This window comes from Sorex fumeus, unplaced genomic scaffold, assembly GCF_029834395.1.
Source record: "Sorex fumeus unplaced genomic scaffold, SorFum_2.1 ptg000012l, whole genome shotgun sequence".
Taxonomy (NCBI): domain Eukaryota; kingdom Metazoa; phylum Chordata; class Mammalia; order Eulipotyphla; family Soricidae; genus Sorex; species Sorex fumeus.
This window is the reverse complement of record NW_026606069.1, coordinates 499,605-516,801: the sequence shown is the minus strand read 5'-3', so window position 1 is coordinate 516,801 and position 17,197 is coordinate 499,605. Positions and strand designations below refer to the sequence as shown.

General features: G+C 45.4%; 2 protein-coding genes across 2 annotated transcripts; both read right to left on the bottom strand.

The window, feature by feature from the left end:
• Positions 1-3,704: 3,704 nt before the first annotated feature.
• LOC130020448 (tripartite motif-containing protein 75-like) lies at positions 3,705-5,116 on the bottom strand. The gene is made up of 2 exons (XM_056111061.1): positions 4,157-5,116; positions 3,705-4,079 (listed from the first exon to the last, which is right to left on the bottom strand). The coding sequence occupies exons 1-2, from the start codon at positions 5,114-5,116 to the stop codon at positions 3,705-3,707; spliced, it is 1,335 nt and encodes a 444-aa protein (XP_055967036.1).
• Positions 5,117-8,548: 3,432 nt separating this feature from the next.
• LOC130020447 (exosome component 10-like) lies at positions 8,549-10,363 on the bottom strand. The gene has a single exon (XM_056111060.1). The coding sequence runs from the start codon at positions 10,352-10,354 to the stop codon at positions 8,549-8,551; it is 1,806 nt and encodes a 601-aa protein (XP_055967035.1). The 5' UTR covers positions 10,355-10,363.
• Between the last annotated feature and the right edge of the window lie 6,834 nt (positions 10,364-17,197).

The window sequence follows — 17,197 nt, the reverse complement described above, 5'->3', positions numbered from 1 at the left end:
TGGTTCCAGCTCTCGACGCAGGCCATGTCTGAGGTCATCACTGGGCATCCCCTTCTGCAACCAGTCATTGCCTGGGATACCCTGCTCTGCTACCCCCATTCTGTGGCAGGGCACACAGAAGTGTGCCTCACGGAGGTGCCAGCGGGCAGCTGGTACGGTGGTGCATGTAGCCATGGTCAGCACTGATGGCTAGTTGCTTGACCAGACACTTTGTAACTGGTGCCTCTGTGTTGTTTTGTTTCTGGGCCTCACTGGAAGTACTCAGGATTTATTCGTGGTTCTATGTTCGGGGATCACTCCAGATGGGTCTCAGGGGACCCTAGGGGGTTCCAGGAATTAAATCAAGGTCAGCTGTGCTCAACACAAATGCCATTACCCACTACACTATCTCTAGAGTCTCTACTTCAAGATTTTAATAGGCACTAACTCAAATGTTTGGGATTTTAATATCCTGAGAACTCATCTTTAGTCGTGGTTGACCAGAAGATGATGACACAATCAGACATAAGAGCACAATGCCTGGAGACCTCCAAATCTGGTGTGGAGTATAAACAGGTGTGTAGAAAACCATGAGAGAAACACTTAAAGAAATACTTCAAAGGAGGCCTTTATTCTTAAACAAGAATCACTGTCATGAGTACTTGTGTTATAGAAATCAGATGGGCCAAAACCAGCATTGGTAGAAGTTGGTCAAAGAAGCACAACCAGCACAGTTGAAAGTGCCAACTGCCTGGACACACATATGACTTCAAGGTCCCAGAGCTGTACCTCCACAGCTCAGCCTTTCTGCATGGTGCCAGCTTTCGTCAAGCCAGTCAGGGGGAATCTATCCCCAAATTATTTTGAAGCATCAATGATGATGAAATCACCTATCTTTTTTGGAGGATTGGGGTGCAGTGAGGGAAAGTAAAAAATATTTTTTCTTTTCTTTTTTAAAATTGAGTTAACAAAACTTACAAAACGACAGCCATTTGTGATTGAGTTTCAGGCATACATTGTTCCAACAATGCCTTCACCAGTGCTCACTACCTTCCACCAATCTCTCTGATTTTCCTCCCACCCCCAGCCTGCTTCTGTGGCAGGTACGTTTCCCTCCCCCAACTGAAGGACAAAAATCTTTATTCATCTGTGTATGGTGTGGTTGCTTGGATATCAAAGATTTTGGGTGGAAGTGATAGCATCCATTTTTGTGTTCAAATTTATTAAGAAGGCATTAGTGTTAATATGTTACAGTGGCTTAACTGAAGGAAAATAATAAAGTGAGCACTTTACGCCCGTTTACCACCAAAAGGAAAACTGAAGGTCAGATGCAGCAGTGTTTTGAAAAATATTGCAAAGTCTTTTGAAAAAACCACAACAGGTCACACAGAAAGAACCCAGGGAAGAGCATGTAGTAGGACTAATGCCATGCTAGAGAACCTCTCTTTATTTTGCCCCATTTCATGTGCTCCTCCTCAAGGCAGTAAGACCTTGGACTGGCCCTTCATCTTGAGGACTGGACTTTCGATTCTGGGGGCAGATCGTTCTTCTGGGGCTGTTGAATGATTATCAACACCTGCTACTCCTTAAACATCCTATAAGTAAGTGGGGGAGGGGGTTTCTCCTGCTTTTGGCTCTTATGAAATTTGACTCTTCTCTGTCACATTTCTTGCCCTCCTGCAGACCAGAGGATCTGCAGATAGGGGACTTGGTTTGGGGGCTTGTTTAGAACAACTGGAGAGGAGGATAGGGACTGATGGTGGCTTGTGGAGTGAGGGGCGCTTACCAGTTCATGCAAGACGCGGGATGAGTAGCTTACAGAATCTGAGGTCAGGCCTACTAGGGCAGGACATGAAATGAGCATATCCAGGTTGTCTGGGTCCCCAACCACAGGGGAAGATGTCCTGTAGATCAACCCAGCGCTGTTGAATGCAGGAGACACAGAAGTTGTGGCCACAGGCTAGAGTCACTGGGTCTCTCAGGTTATCTAGACAGAGAGGGCAGCTGGCTTCTGATTGGAGTTCGGCCAGGGAAGCGGAAAAAGCCATTCTTGGAAGAAGGATGTCTGGAGATAAGTCTTTTAAAATATAAGTATTCTGAAGATAGATCTTTTAGAATGTTTTTTTTTCTTTTCTTTTTGGCTTTTTCTTTTTGTTTGTTTTGGGTCACACCCGGCATTGCTCAGGGGTTACTTTTGGCTCTGCACTCAGGAATTACTCCTGGCAGTGCTGGGGGACCACATGAGATGCTGGGGGTCGGCTGTATGCAAGGCAAACGCTCTATCTGCTGTACTATCACTCTGGCCCTAGAATATAAGTTTTCTGAAGATAAGTCTTTCAGAATATAGTTCAGTCCTCCAGTAACCGAGCTGTCAGAAGAAAATATGTGCTCATTACTCACTTCCCTTAAAGAATCTGAACACTCTTTCCAATTTTCTAGCAAGCTCTGACAAATACTTGTTTAATTCATTTTCCTGATACAAATGCATTTATTCTGACAGAAAAAGTATTATAAGGCCATGTATCTTTGAGCATCTAATTGTTACAAGCCTTCCTTTTAATAATTATATTATGATTTATTGACATCAAAACAGGTTCTATCCATTAATTATCAAAAATTAGAATTTACACATGAACTAATGTGTGGTCTGAGTTTTGCTTGAAAAGGCTGAGAAAAAGAAAGCTGGAATTACATTTTTATTGGAGGATTTATTATGGTTATCATAATAGTTTTGTTTCATCTGCCTAAAATGCTGTCTAGTAATATATTAGAGCTCACCATTATTGTGTTGCCCCTCTTCTAACCAAATCAAATTTTATCTTACTCTTTTCTGTCTTTTCTCCTACATCTCAAATATCTGAGATTTCTTTTCTTTTTTTCCCTACATTTCAAATACCTGAGGTATCAAAATTTCTGAGTCTACAATGTTACTTTAGGGATTACTCCAAACATCCCTAACCTCTTATCATTGTTTTCACTCTTTCCACTCATGATTCCTGCTTCTTAGACCCCATATCAAACTTCAAATGAAGAGGAATTCATTTTGGTTAGGACCATGAGGTGACAGTCAGGGCTGGACCTCTCTCTTACACATCACTGACTGCATTCTCCCCAGAATCTGCCTACATTCACCAATCTCTAAGATCTCTAAGATCAAAGATGCTTTTTATTTTTTTTTAATTTTTAATTTTTTGCTTTTTGGGTCACACCAGGCAATGCACAGGGGTTACTCCTGGCTCATGTACTCAGGAATTAAAGATAGGGTGTACTGTCTATTCAGATTTTTTGTCTATGTGGAAATGTCTGCCACTAGTTAAATATCATACTTACATATTCTTCCAAAAAATTGGAAATCTTTTATCATTCTTTCTTTCATAAAAGTACTGTTTTTGGTGTTATTAAATTAGTGAACATTGATTCTGTAACATCAAAATTGGTGAAAGTCAAATCTTCCAACCTCACAGATAATGTGTGAAGTTTTGCAATGCTTTCAAAATACTTTACTGTTGCACAGAAGACCTGAAATATCTTTTACATTATAAAAATTTTTTGTTTTATTTACAACAAATAATGGTACAATTATTTCTATATACGACTTATTACAAAAGAGAACGTTTCTCCTTCATTGTCCCTAAATATGAATATCTAGGCATCCGTTTCATCATGTTTACATCAACAGTTTTCCACTTAGAGTGGGAAAATAAACACAAGGGATTATCCTTCCTTTAAACTCTCCCCACACCCACGGAGAGAGGGGCACAGTCGGGCCTCAGGAGGAAGTAGGGCTTGAGCTCTTGAGCAAAGGGCTCTGTGAAGGAGTGCAGGTGAGACCTGTCGGCGGCGTTGTAGAAGGAAAGCTGTCCCAGCTCCCAGTCCAGGTAAACGCCGATGGCCGCGGGCTGGTCCCTGAGAGCCAGAGGCACGGGCCCCGCTCCCAGGGCCAGGTAGTCTCCATCCTGCAGCTGCAGCGTCCAGCATCTCTTGGGAGATGCCAGGGGACCGGTGGCCTGGGCGGAAGGCGCGACACTGCACACGCCCACGGCCCACTTGGGCTTGGCGCCCACCTGCACCGCCCAGTAGTGGCGGCCAGAGGCGAAGCCCTCCCGGCCCAGGACCACCAACGGGGCAGTGTAGTCCCAGGGCCGGTGTTCCCATCCCCTTTGGGCCTCTCCCTCACGCAGGTCACTGACATGAGGTCCTGGAACACGCGCAGGCTGGGGTGTGCCATGTAGGGGTCCATGCTGATGCGCTCTCGGAATCTCCAGATGATGCTGCTGAGCGCCGAGCACAGAGGAGGGAGGCTGTAGGCCACCGGCCTGAAGAGCAGGGGCTGCATGACTGGGGACTGCAGGCCCGCCCAGCGTTTCTGCAGGCCCCTCACGCCCATCAGCACCATCTCCTTGGACATCACGCTCCACTCGGCCACCTCCCGTCTGAGGTCTTTCAGCGCCCAGATGTGGTCCCAGTAGGCCTCCAGGTTGGCCCTGAGCTGCTGCTGCAGGCGTTTGTCCTCTTTGGCCAGCCTGCAGAGTGCCGCCTCTTGTTCACGCTCCACAAACTGGGTGAGCTGCTCAAATTCTGAGGCCAACTGACTGTTATGCATTCTTACCTCCTCTCTCAGCTGCAGGAGCTTTTTCTCTTGGATGACTAAGAGCTTCTCCACCGTTGCCCGCTGTGACTTCAGGGACTCGATGAAGCCGCCGAGCCTCTGTCTGTACTGATGTGCAACCTCCTCCCCGGGCCTGATGTTGGGTCCCTGGTGGACAGGGCCCTGGGGGCACAGGGGACACACCGGCTCCTGGTAATCTTCACAGAAGAGGCTCACCACCTGCCTGTGCTCCTCACACCTGTGTTCCTCTGCCTGCGCCATCTCTCTGCTCCCAGAGCTGTGCAGGAGCTTGACCAGGTCCACCAGCCTGCCCAGCTGGGCGTTGCCACTGACGCGCATCTCCTGGAGGGCCCGCCGGCACACGGGACAAGGGAATCTGTCCTGCAGGTCCTTCCATGATGTGCGGATGCAGGAGGCGCAGAAGTTGTGGCTGCAGTCAATGGTGATGGGGTTATCGAGGTAGTCCAGGCAGACGGGACAGATGAGCTCTGGATGCATTTTGGCCAGGACTGCCGACACCTCCTCCATCCTCGGGTGTGGGAAGGGCAGGTAAGGGTCAACGGGTAATCCTTATAGAAAGGGATCACAATAAAATAGAACAAAAAGAAATGGACATACTAAACTTAGACCTAAACTGACTGGTCATTCTCTCTCCAGGGATGGGAACCTAGTATATCATTTTCTCCTTAGATTCTGTAGTGACATCATTTTTTCTCTAACATGTTAAAATTGTTCCCGACTGTCAGCTAATGTATGTGTTTTTTCAAAAATAGCACTGATTCGCCTCCACAGCTCAGTGATGATGCCACCATTTTTTTATTTGTCTTTCGCACCACATCTGGCAGAGCTCAAGACTTAGCTCCTGATTCTATGCTCAGGGATCATTCCTAGTGGACCCTGGGGACCATATGAGGTGTTCAGAATTGAAACCGGATCAGCCGCGTGCAAGGCAAATGACCTACCCGCTTCAACCTTAGCCCTTCTCAGAGTCTGTCATACTTCCTGGACATTATTTTTTTCTTTAACATATAAAAGTTTCCTCCTGAGAGATCAAAGTTCAAATGCTCGTCTTGCATCCTGCTGACCCTGGTTTAATTGCCCAGAACCACTTACGGTTCTTCAAATTGCAGCTAGGGGTCACTCCCGAGTACATTGTCTTCGTAAGATTCAGCTGTAGTCCTACCTTTCCAAAAATGATCGTCTGTACTTTCAATGCACGTACGCTAGCATCAGATGCATCCATTGAGAAGTTCTACATGGAGCTAGAGAAGTTCTATAAAGAATACCACACCTAATAAAAGATCATTGTGGGTGATTTTAATGCCAAGATAGGACCGAGAAGATCAGCTGAAGAACTTCACATTGGGACCCATGGCCTAGAATGGAACGAACAGGGTGAGAGACTGTCTGAGTTCATCATGTACTTAAGCTGAGAAGAAAAACTCTAAATAAACTATTTCAAAGTTCCCAGTTCCCATATCCTACAATTTCACTTCATTATACTTTCACATTTTCAAAACTACTATACGGGCATGAGAAAAAGGACAGGCACATATTTTATATGCTCTTTCCATCATGTGGTTCCACAAACACCAACGATGCCCCCCTTTCCCCCAACATCACCACAGGATGTGCATTAAAAGCCTGTGTCGGGGCTGGAGTGATAGCACAGAAGGTAGGGCATTTGCTTTGCACGCAGCCAACATGGACAACACAAGTTCGATTCCCAGCATCCCATATGGTCCCCCGAGCACCGCCAGGAGCAGTTCTTGAGTGCATAAGCCAGGAGTAACCCCTAGCATCGCTGGGTGTGACCCAAAAAGAAAAAAAAATCCTGTGTCATATTATACATAGCTGTGACTTTTTCCTTCACCCAAGTTTTCCCTTCATATTTTTAAGTTATGTAAAAGAGTCTGCACACATATTTCCCTAGAAAGTGTGCAACTGTTCTCACAATCCTTTCTAAATAGATCTGAGGAGACTCTTTAATTTTCATTATTATTAGGAGGGAAATTTGTGATGAGTTAGTGATATCACCAGATTACTGCTGAGGGTAGTCACTATATGTCTGCTCAGAAATTTGTATTTCTGTTGTGTGGAGAGCCTCGTGGTATATCATTAGCTTTTTTCAATCTATTAAATTGGGGGACAGAGGGGTGCTCTGGAATGCCATCTCACCATTGAAGACTGGCCATAGGAAACATTGTCTAGTGTTAGGAGCAGTGGTATTTGTTAAAATAGCTGGAACTTCAAAACAGTTCAACTCTTTTATAAAATTTCTGTCCAGGCTCAATAAAATTGGAGCTGTGTGTACAAAGCACCCATGAGGGTTTTACACAGAAAATGAAAATAATCCGATTTGCTTCTGAAACTGATGATTCAGGAGCCGGGGGAAGGGGCTATGCAGGTGGCCAGGGTGTATACCCTAAAACAGACTCCCCCATCACTACAGGAGAGACTCTTGAGGAACTCCAAGTCCCCCAAGTAAACAAAGCAAAGAAAAATTAAAATAAGTGTTGGGATGTAGTTCATTTGGAAGAGCACTTGCTCTGAGTGTGTGAGGCCTGTGTTTGATTCCAGGCTTGCTATCCCTAGTGCTGAGCTGAACGCAACTCATAAAGCAAAACACATATACACAAACACACACACACACGTGTAGACACACACACTTATACATATACATACATATGTATATATGATTATACTGTGTACTGAGATGATAAATAATGGAAAGGAAGCATGAAATGAGGAGCGACCTCTAATGAAGATGTTCAGAAAGAATCAGAGAATGTATGCGATTAGAAGAGGAGATAGAACCACATAACCTGTATGGCTTTTTTTATACTATACTTCATTACAGTGTTTTATTTCTGTATTCCTGGACCATTAAGAACATGTAGTTGGGCTGAAGCAGTTGTAAGGCATTTAAGGTGTTTGTTTTATATGTAAATGACCAAGGTTTACTCACTGGCATCACATATGGTCCCTGGAACACCACCAAGAGTATCCCTGAATACAGTCAGGAGTAAACCCTGAGCACTCTGGGTGTAACCTCCCCCACTGCATCCCCAAATGCAATAACCAGTCTTAGTACCGCTCTGGTAAGGAAAACACATCTTGTCTGTATATTCTTACTAAAAGGAATCCTAATGGTGCTTGTACAATTATTTTTACCCAGAATTAGTTTTTCTTTTTACAGAACTTCTATTTTTATACGTAAATGTTAGTAACATGCTCAGACCTTTTAACATCTCTTAAAAATACATCAAATTTATAAATTTATTTGGAGAAACCCAATCCCCTTCATTTAAGTTTCCCTTTGCTGGGCAGTAAATGACCTGATTCCGTGCTTCTAGGCCTACCGTAGACTGCTGAGAGCAGCCATCTCCCAGCCCAGCTCCTGTGAGCAATAGTCAGTGCTGTGGGTCCAAAGAGCAAGCTGGACTGAGCACTGGCCCCATCTAACATGTTCTTCAGTAAAATTACTGAATTTCTTCGAAGAGTGACTGTGCTTTAAGTAAGACTATCAGGGGGTAAGACTACCAGGGGATACCAGCAATGCAAAGGATGGAGAAAGTTACTGGGTTCTCATTCCCACGTTTTCAACTAAATGCTGAGTGAAATGCAGATCCTGAATAACAATTGCATGGCTAGAGGAACAGCACCTCACAGGGAGAGACAGGAGGGAGGTGATAGAGAGGGTTGGGGCCACTGCTAACAAGAGCCCCTGGGGGCCCTACAGTGGGTAAGACCATTTGTTTTGCACAAGACACAACTGGGTTTGATTCCCAGCATCCCATATGTTCTCCAGAGCACCTCCAGGAGCAATTCCTGAGTACAGAGCCAGGAGTAACCCCTGGCTTGTGCAAAAAACAGGAGTTTTTCCTCTAGAGAAGAGTGGGACAGGGTTCCATGGCCAAATGATGGAGAAGCAGGTGAGAGGTGGATCCTGGGTGTGTATCAAAAAACGGGCCGTGTATCAAACTGTATCCTCCTCAGTCCGGTGGCAACTTCCGACTGGCACAGAGGGGTTCCTCGCGCCTTCTGGATGAGAAGGTGCAGCTCGTTAAGTTGTTGCCATACCAGAGGCTGGACGGGGGTGCAGCAGGCAATGATGCCCTGGGGCTCCTCGGGCAGCTCTTCTGAGATCTTCAGCATCATGCGGTTGGGCAAGACATAGCAGCAACTCTCATCCTCCCTCCTTGCCAGGTGATCCCTCCAGGCGAACAGCAGCCGGAAGGCTGTCAGCTGCTGCGTATTAAGAGGCGTCTTCAGCTTCTCATACAGCTTCAGGTAGGACTCATCCGTGAAGAGGGGTTTGGCGAACTTCCGGAGGCGGATGTCCCTACTGCGCTGCCACACCACCCGGGCCTTCGAGGGCTGCTCGCTGGCAGCAGCCCACAGCTCCAGCCTCATGCAGTCGTAGATGTAGAGCAGGTAGTGGGTGTCCTCGCGGGCATAGTGGAGCATTTCCTCCGGCAAAGGGCGCACCCTCCAGTCGGCCAGCTGATACTGCTTGTTCACCTGCACGTTGCAGTAGCGTTTCAGCAAGTGGTCCAGGGAGTGCTGGCCCAGCCGAAGAAGGCGCGCTGCCTGCTGCATGTCGAACATGTTCACCACGTACAGCCCGAAGTCCTTCTGCAGCCATTCTATGTCGGAGTTAGCGCCGTGGAAGACCTTCACGATGGCAGGGTCTGTGAAGCTCTCGTTGAGGAGGTGCATGTCGCTGCGCAGCTCCAGCGTGTCGATGATGAAGTCTTCGGTGCGCGTGGAAATCTGCATCAGGCAGGTCAGGCCCAGGAAGCTGCGGTAAAAGTGATGCTCCAAGTCCACCGCAAATTCCCAACAGGCCAGGAGCGTCGCGTTGAGTTGCACGAGTTGGTCCAGCGAGGTCACCAAGTGGCAGGCAGTGTCCTCCAGGGGCTTGTAGGCTTGGGGCTGCGGTTTCTGAAGCGCCCACTCTGGGGGCGTAAAGTGATCCAGTTCGTACTGATAGGGGTGTGCGAACACGTCCTGCTCTACCTGCTGTGTCCGCTGCTGGTGGAGGAAGTGGACCAGGGCCGGTGGCACATCCGGGTCCTCTGATTGGTTCTTGGTGTGCTCCCGACTCTCCTTAGACAGCGCCCGAGGGAGAGGTTTCAGGGCGTTGGGCTTGATGAAGATCTTCGGAACAAATGGGGTGTTGGAATTGTCGATCTTCTCTCGGAATTTAAGCTGCGGTCGGATGATGTTCTTCACGTGAAGCAGCCGGAAGGGTTCAGATTTTGTTTTTTTGCCAGATTCTCCTACTTTCCGGTTCCAGCTGGACACGATCATTTGGCGGGCTTGTGATCCTATGGGGAGGACAGGCTGCTGATGCTTCTTCATGCCTGAAGCTTCATCCAGTAAAATGTCCACTCCATCCAGAATAGCATCATTGGCGTCAACCAATAAATCAAAATTGTCTTCCAAGTCCGTCACTTTCCTGCAATCCTTGATGTTGCTCTGACACACGTAGTACTGCATCATTCTGCTCATGCCCTCAAGTATTCTGTCTCCTTGAGTCTCACACAATGCTTGGAAGCCAGGAAAACTTTGGTAAAAATCATATTCTGGGCCAGACTTTGGCAGGCTCCCAGATGCCTTAATGACTGCCTCCACTGACCTTAGAGCAAACTTCATGAAGCTGTCGATGTCCGGGAAGCCAGGCAGCACCATCTCCTCCTCAGGCTGAGGAACGCTTGCAGCTGATGAGCCCTTGGGGCCTGGGGAACTCGGAGGTGCCATTTTTCCAGCCAGGATGATCTCTTCTCCAAGATAGAATCCCAAGTTAGAAGCCAAGATTTAGAGCACTTGAATTTAAGGCTGCTTGTATAGGAGAGGTCAATTTGTGTTTTTTTTTCTTTCAGGGCCACACCCTACTGTTCCTCAGGATCTGCCAGTGGTAATCAGAGAAACAAAGGGTAGGGTATGGCCCAACACACCCACCCTACAGCAGCTGCTGTACCAATTGTGTGGTCCCAATCTGGATGTGGCCCTCTGCCACACATTTGGCCTCCTGATCATCAACAGGAGTGATTCCAGAGCATAGAACCAGGAGCATGCCCTGAGAACCTCTGGGTGTGATCCAAAGCAAAAAAAAAAAAAAAATCAAACATGGGCAGAGTGATAGTATAGTGGGTTTTCTGGTACGAGGCTGACTTGGTTTACCTGGTATAATCTCTGGCACCACAGATAGTCCCCCGATCACAGCAAGGAATGGCTTCTGAACACAAAGGCAGGAGAAGGTACTGAGCACTGCCAGTGTAGTCCAAAATCAAAACCAGAAACAGAAACCTAAACAAACAAAAAATAATTGTAAAATGTGAAAGCACTCTAACAGACCTGATATATATATATAGATAGATAGATAGATAGATAGATATATTCAAGAAAAGAGTATTTGTCATATCTTTTATGATATGGATACCCAGGAATGACTCAGGGATGATGCAGGGTAGTTGGGATAGAATCCAGATTGGCACCATGCAAGGCAAGTACCCTACCCACTCTACTATCGTATTGGTCCCATCTTTGATTTTCTTTTACATTTCAGTTGCATAAATTCTTCATATACCTTGGGTATTAAACTGTGGTATATATGCAAATATTTTTCCCAGCCAGTACAAAAGCAATAGTAAGAAAGCCTTTTTGCTTTCTTACTATTCTCTTTTGTTGTGGGCTGGAGCAATAGCACAGTAGGTAGGGCATTAGGCTTGAACGCAGCCGACCCGGGTTCAATTCCTCCACCCCTCTCGGAGAGCACGGCAAGCTACCGAGAGTATATTTTGGTGGGACCTTCCCATACCCATAATAGATTGTCAAATGCCTGAAGTGCAAATGGCATCCAGCTTGCTCATTTATTTCACCCGGGAAAATGATTAAAAAGCATTTAAGGAAAGAATGAAGCAAAGAAATAGAGCCTGGGGTAGAGAACTTACACCCCAAAGGACCCACCACAGACTGCTCATCTGTCAAGCTGAAACCATCACTCAGATTTTTGTGAACATTAATAATAGCATAAACTGACCCTGGACATAGCCAACATGCGAGACTGGGGGAAGGGGCATCTCAAAGGTCCACATGGAGGCTACTTCGTGTGCCACACTCTTCCCTCTTACCTATCACCACAACCCCCCCTCGCCCCGCCTCCCCGTCCCGCCTCCCCGCCCCGCCCCGCCTCCCAGTCCCGCCTCCCCGCCCCGCCTCCTCGCCCCGCCTCCCAGCCTCATCTAGACTAATCTTTTCAAGCCCATGTGTACCAAAATCTCCAGATTGTCTTGTTTTCGGGACACATCCTGCTGTGCTCAGGGCTTACTCTTGACCATATAATCAGAAATGGGAGGCCATAAAGGGGCTCAGGTGATGGAACCAAGGTTGACTGTGTGCTCTGCTCACTGATAGTACTCAGCTCACTGTACTATTACTCCAGCCGTGGGTTCACATTGGCTCTCCTTTCATCCTTAACACACCTACCCTCAGATCTGTCCAACTCAAAATCATGTTCCAGTTTGCACCTCTACCATCTCTTCAAGAGACCTCACTAAGCCTGAGTTTCATTTCAATAACAACTCCCCACATTCTGGGTCAAATCAAAATCTTGCTTAATTAAGGTACCCAGCTTCCCGACCTAATGCTCCCAAGAACCACCCCAGACACGAGAGACCCAGGGGGATCAACGTGAAGCTAGCTCAGCACACCCAAGAACACTCACCACAGCGTACCTGCAACAAGGTTCGGTGCAGTCCCTGTCCGGCAAGAAGCAGCAGGAACCTCAGATTCAGGTCCAGAGGTGGATCTGAAGTCAAAATCCCAGGAGACTAAATATGCGAGAGCTATAAGCCCATGACACAGTCTGGACCACGATTGGTTGTAACTCCGGAAAAGGGTGAGTCAGTGACCCACCTTAGAGCTATAAACCCATGACACAGTCTGGACCACGATTGGCTGTAACTCCGGAAAAGGGTGAGTCAGTGACCCACCTTAGAGCTATAAGCCCATGACACAGTCTGGACCACGATTGGCTGTAACTCCGGAAAAGGGTGAGTCAATGACCCACCCTACCAGCCAGTGAGGGAGGGAAGAGATCCTGGCTCACCTAGAGGCATTTTCCCCTCTGCTATCATTTAATTGTTAATTGCATTCAATCTCTTGAGGTACAGTTCTTAGGTTTCTTCCTATTTTTCAGTCTCATGAGCAATTCGGGATTAAAAGGAAGGTTGAAGGTTGGGTTGGATCTTTCTCTTCCTTCCTTCCTTCCTTCCTTCCTTCCTTCCTTCCTTCCTTCCTTCCTTCCTTTATCCTCTGTCTGTCTCTCTCTTTTTTTTTCCATTCTTTTTGGGGTTTGTTTTTCTTTGAATCCCCTGAAGTGAACTTTTCAAAATTACATTGCCACACCCTCATTTCATACACTGAAGGATTACTTTTTGGAATGAAAGAGGTACATTTCCAGCAAGGATCTCTTCACATCTTAATAGATAGAACTGCCACACCCAGTAAATTCTGCCCCGCTCTGGCTCTCTGAAATCTTCTGAGAAAGTGTCACAGTAAAATTTTACTTAGTTGAATAAACCAGAGGTTAAAACATCTTTAAGAGTCAAGAAATCAGCACAGGTCAAACTTAAAAGTTATTGGTTTGGTTTGCATCTCAACGGCGGGGGGTGGGTCTGAATGTATAAAAGATGAAAAACTCTTTGTTGAGACAGATCAGTAGGCAATAATCTTGCTGCCCCAAGGACTTGCAACCTTGAGGATATCGGTTTAGACTTGTTCTGTTTTGTTTGGGGGTCACACCCCTCTGTGCTTTTTTACCCTCCACTTGCTAGGATAGAACCAAATAGTCTCCCAAATGAAAGCATCTCTGCAGCCCTTTGAGCCACCTCCAGACCCAGGAGTTTTTAATAGAGATAAAAGCCAATGAACAAGATATGATAACCTTTGTGGCTGGAGCAGTAGCATAAAGGTTAGGGCGTTTGACTTGCACGCGTCCGACCCAGATTGGATTCCCAGCATCCCATATGGTCCCCTGAGCACCACCATGGCTAATTCCTGAGTGCAAGCCAGGAGTAGCCCCTGTGCATCGCTGGGTGTGACCCAAAAAGAGAAAAAAAAGATATGATAACCTTGAATTTTGCATGGATGACAGGCTACATCAGGAAATAGACATTTATTGCCATTAAGAGATCCAGGGTGAGCGGTTGAACATGAGTGTAAGTGAGCGTACACTCAAATATTAAAGACATGACTTCTAAAGTAAAATATGGGCCACATAACAGATTAGTGAAATACCTGACATTTTTCTCAAAATTCAGTCTGGAAATCCCAAGATACCCTAAATCATTCGGGCAACTACAATCAGCCATAAAGTAGTGGTCCAACCTAGGACTACTAGGAAGAGAATCTATAAAACTGAGTCACCAACCTTCCCTTTGTACTCTCTCTGATGGCCCTCCCATTCAAGCATCCTTCCTGTCTCTACTCTCAATAAACTGTTACTTCTTGGCAACTTTTCTTTCTTGTATTCAATTTTTGGTGCGCCTGGAAAATCCAGGATTACTGGACATCTCATTCACACCAAACTTTATGGGCAACAATGTTCTCAAAATAGCTCTTTTGCCTGAAAGGTTACAAGAAGAGATTTTTATTTATTTATTTATTTATTTGGGAATTTGGACCACACCAACTGGTGCTCAAAAGAGTGCTCACTTCTAGCTTTGTGCTCAGTGTTTGAGGAAGCATGGGGTGCCTGTGGTTGAACCTTGACCTCCTGCATGCAAAGCATTTTCTCAATGATTTGAGCTGTCTTTTCAGATCCTCAAAAGAAAATTGTATTGAACAGATGCATGCTGAAAGCAGACTATAGCCTGAACACAATGGCTGCTCAATACCTCTATTGCAAACTACAACACCCTTGAGGAAAGTGAGCAAAAGGGAATGCCCTACCACAGAGGCAGGGTGGGGTTGGGGGGAGGTGGGAGGGCTACTGGGATCATTGGTGGTGGAGAATGGGCACTGGTAGAAGGATGGGTACTCGATCATTGTATAACTGAAACCCAAGCAGGAAAGTTTGTAAGTCTACAGCTGTAGTTCATGGTGTTTCACTAATTAAAAAAAAAAAAAAGAAAGAAAAGTGTGTGTAGGGTTGAGAAGGGTCAGTGAAAAAATAGTGTATCAGATAAAATTTCTTGTTTCGAACACTGTCAGCAGAGGTTCAATCTCTATTTACACATAGGGTCCCTCAACACTGCCAGGTAATTACTGAGCACAGCTGGGTGTGGTCCAAAAACCAAAAAGAAAAGGGAAGATGGAGCACAGTTTTAGAAAGGGTGGGTTGCAGGCTGTGTGCCTGGGGTGATCAGTTAATTCTTTAAAGTGATGATTTCCCAAGGGAATTTCTTTTTTAACTTTTTAAATCACTTAATCACTTAACTTCCCGGTAGTCGTCGATTTGCTCGAGCGGGCGCCAGTAACGTCTCCATTTGTCCCTGTCGCGTGCTAGTGTAGCCCAACTTTTGGGCTTGTTGTGTGTGAGGCCCTTTTTTTACCACTTTTCTGTATATCTTTAAGTCCCACTCCTGAGATCTGTCTGTATCAATTCTTTTTCCCTCTGACTGACTTCAATCAGCATGAGATCCTCTAGTTCTATTCATGTTGTTGCAAATTGCACGATTTTGTTCATTCTTTTAGCTATGTGGTATTCCATTGTGTACAATACCACAATTTCTTCATCCAGTCATCTGTAGTTGAACATTTGTGTTGTTTCCATATCTTGGCTATTGCATAAGTGAGGTAATGAACATAGGTGGGCATATATCCTTTCAGAGCAATGTTTCTGTGTGTGGGGGATAGATGCCAAAAAGTGCCATTGCTGGTCGTTCTATTCTTATTTATTGGATTGACCTCCATTTTTTTCCATAGAGGCTAAACCAGGTGACATTCCCACCAGCAGTGAATGAAGGGTATTTTCTGACCACAACCCCACCGACATTGGCTTCTGTCAGACTTCCAGTGTAATGGCAAAACAGATTTCTGATTATGTTTTACACCCTCTTTTCCTTTAGAACAAGAAAACAGGTCTTCTTAACATCTGAAACACTACCTAAAGTGATTCTGTTTTCTAACATTGAACTTACTTCTTAAATTAAGCTTGTGTAGGAGTGGTTTCCAGGTTGATTAGATGTCAGAAAGAATTACGTTGCTTTTTTTTTTAATACTAGATAATGTGAAAATTGTTTTGGAAATCTTAAAATGCATTTTCCTATAGAAGGTTCTTAATAGTCTGCACACAATAGTCCCTCAGCATCAAGTTCCCTTTATTTTAAAGACAAAGCAATTTAGTATATCTTGTTTTCAAAAAACTGCGTTGCGATGTCGGGCTGCATCCTCCAAGTCAGTCCAACGTTTATGGTGCCCTCAGTTTTTATCTTCTAGAAGGAAGCCTTTCCACGACACAGCAAACTGCAGACTCGAGATGACATTTCCTTTTGCTGTTCTGGACTTCCTTTTACTAATAGTACGACCTAAAAAAATGCAAACACTAACAAAACCTGAACACAGCAGCACAGAACAGCACATGATTATTCGGAGCACAACAAAGTTCTGAAGTCAAGGCTAAGTGACTTTCCTTGCTTCTGTAGTTCTAGAAGAAAAACCTCTGTATCCTCCCTGTCATGATATTGTCTGTCATTTATCCCACAGCCTGGAAGAAGTCAGACTTTTTATTATTTTCTGACTCATTTGCATGTTTATATTTTTTGTGTTTCGTTGTTAGGAGAGCCTACCTTATGGTGCTCAGGTCCTGACTCTCTGCTCAGAGGTCATTCCTGGCAGGGCTCAGGAGATCGTAGAGAGTGCTGGGAATTGAACCCAGGTCAACTGAGTAAAAGGCAAGCACCTACCTTTTGGACTATTTCTCTGGCCTGACTTTGTTTTATCTTTATTACAGTTCAAGTACATTGTTTACAATAGTATTAACATTTATTATACAAAGTCACTGTATCCCACCACCAACAAAATGCCCAAGGCAACTGTCTATGTAATTTTTTTCTCTTCTCTCTCCTTCAACCATTTAGTAGTCTGAGTTTTGCAATCCAAAGCCAAGCCTTATTTGTTCTTTAATGCTGTATCAAGCTTTGTTTTTTCCTTCCTGTATGCCACAGCTGAGTGATGCCATCTGGGATTTGCTCTTCTCTCTCTGATTTATTTTGCTTAAGTATCAGTGAGGGGCTACTGCAGGCTCTGTGCTCGGGGTCACTTCTGCTGGTTTAGGGAACTATGCAGCTCCAGAAATTAAACCCAGGACTCCCACAGGCAACCTCAGTCTATTGGTTGGCCTCTCTAGCCCTCTGTCTGAAATCTTCATAACCATTGACTCCGTGACTGAGCAAATTCAGATTCTGCGATTGGAACATAGACACCACTGGTGCACTATTATTCCATCTACCACAGGATAGAAAGGTACTTTTCTTTCTTTCCCCTCGAGATATTTCTAAGAAAGTTTTCAGTAAGAAGTATAGCTTTTCTCCCCAACCCCCCTGCAATTGTACAGAGAGGGAGAAAAGAGGTGAGGTAGATTTAAGTGAGGGAAGACAG

What these genes read in the sequence shown, in the direction of transcription:
- LOC130020448 (XM_056111061.1), bottom strand. Translation starts at nt 5,116, where the DNA reads ATGGAGGAGGTGTCGGCAGTCCTGGCCAAAATGCATCCAGAGCTCATC. An exon ending in ACCTCATGTCAGTGACCTGC is followed by an intron (nt 4,080 to 4,156) that starts GTGAGGGAGAGG and finishes CTGGGCCGGGAG; the next exon opens with GGCTTCGCCTCTGGCCGCCA.
- LOC130020447 (XM_056111060.1), bottom strand. Translation starts at nt 10,354, where the DNA reads ATGGCACCTCCGAGTTCCCCAGGCCCCAAGGGCTCATCAGCTGCAAGC.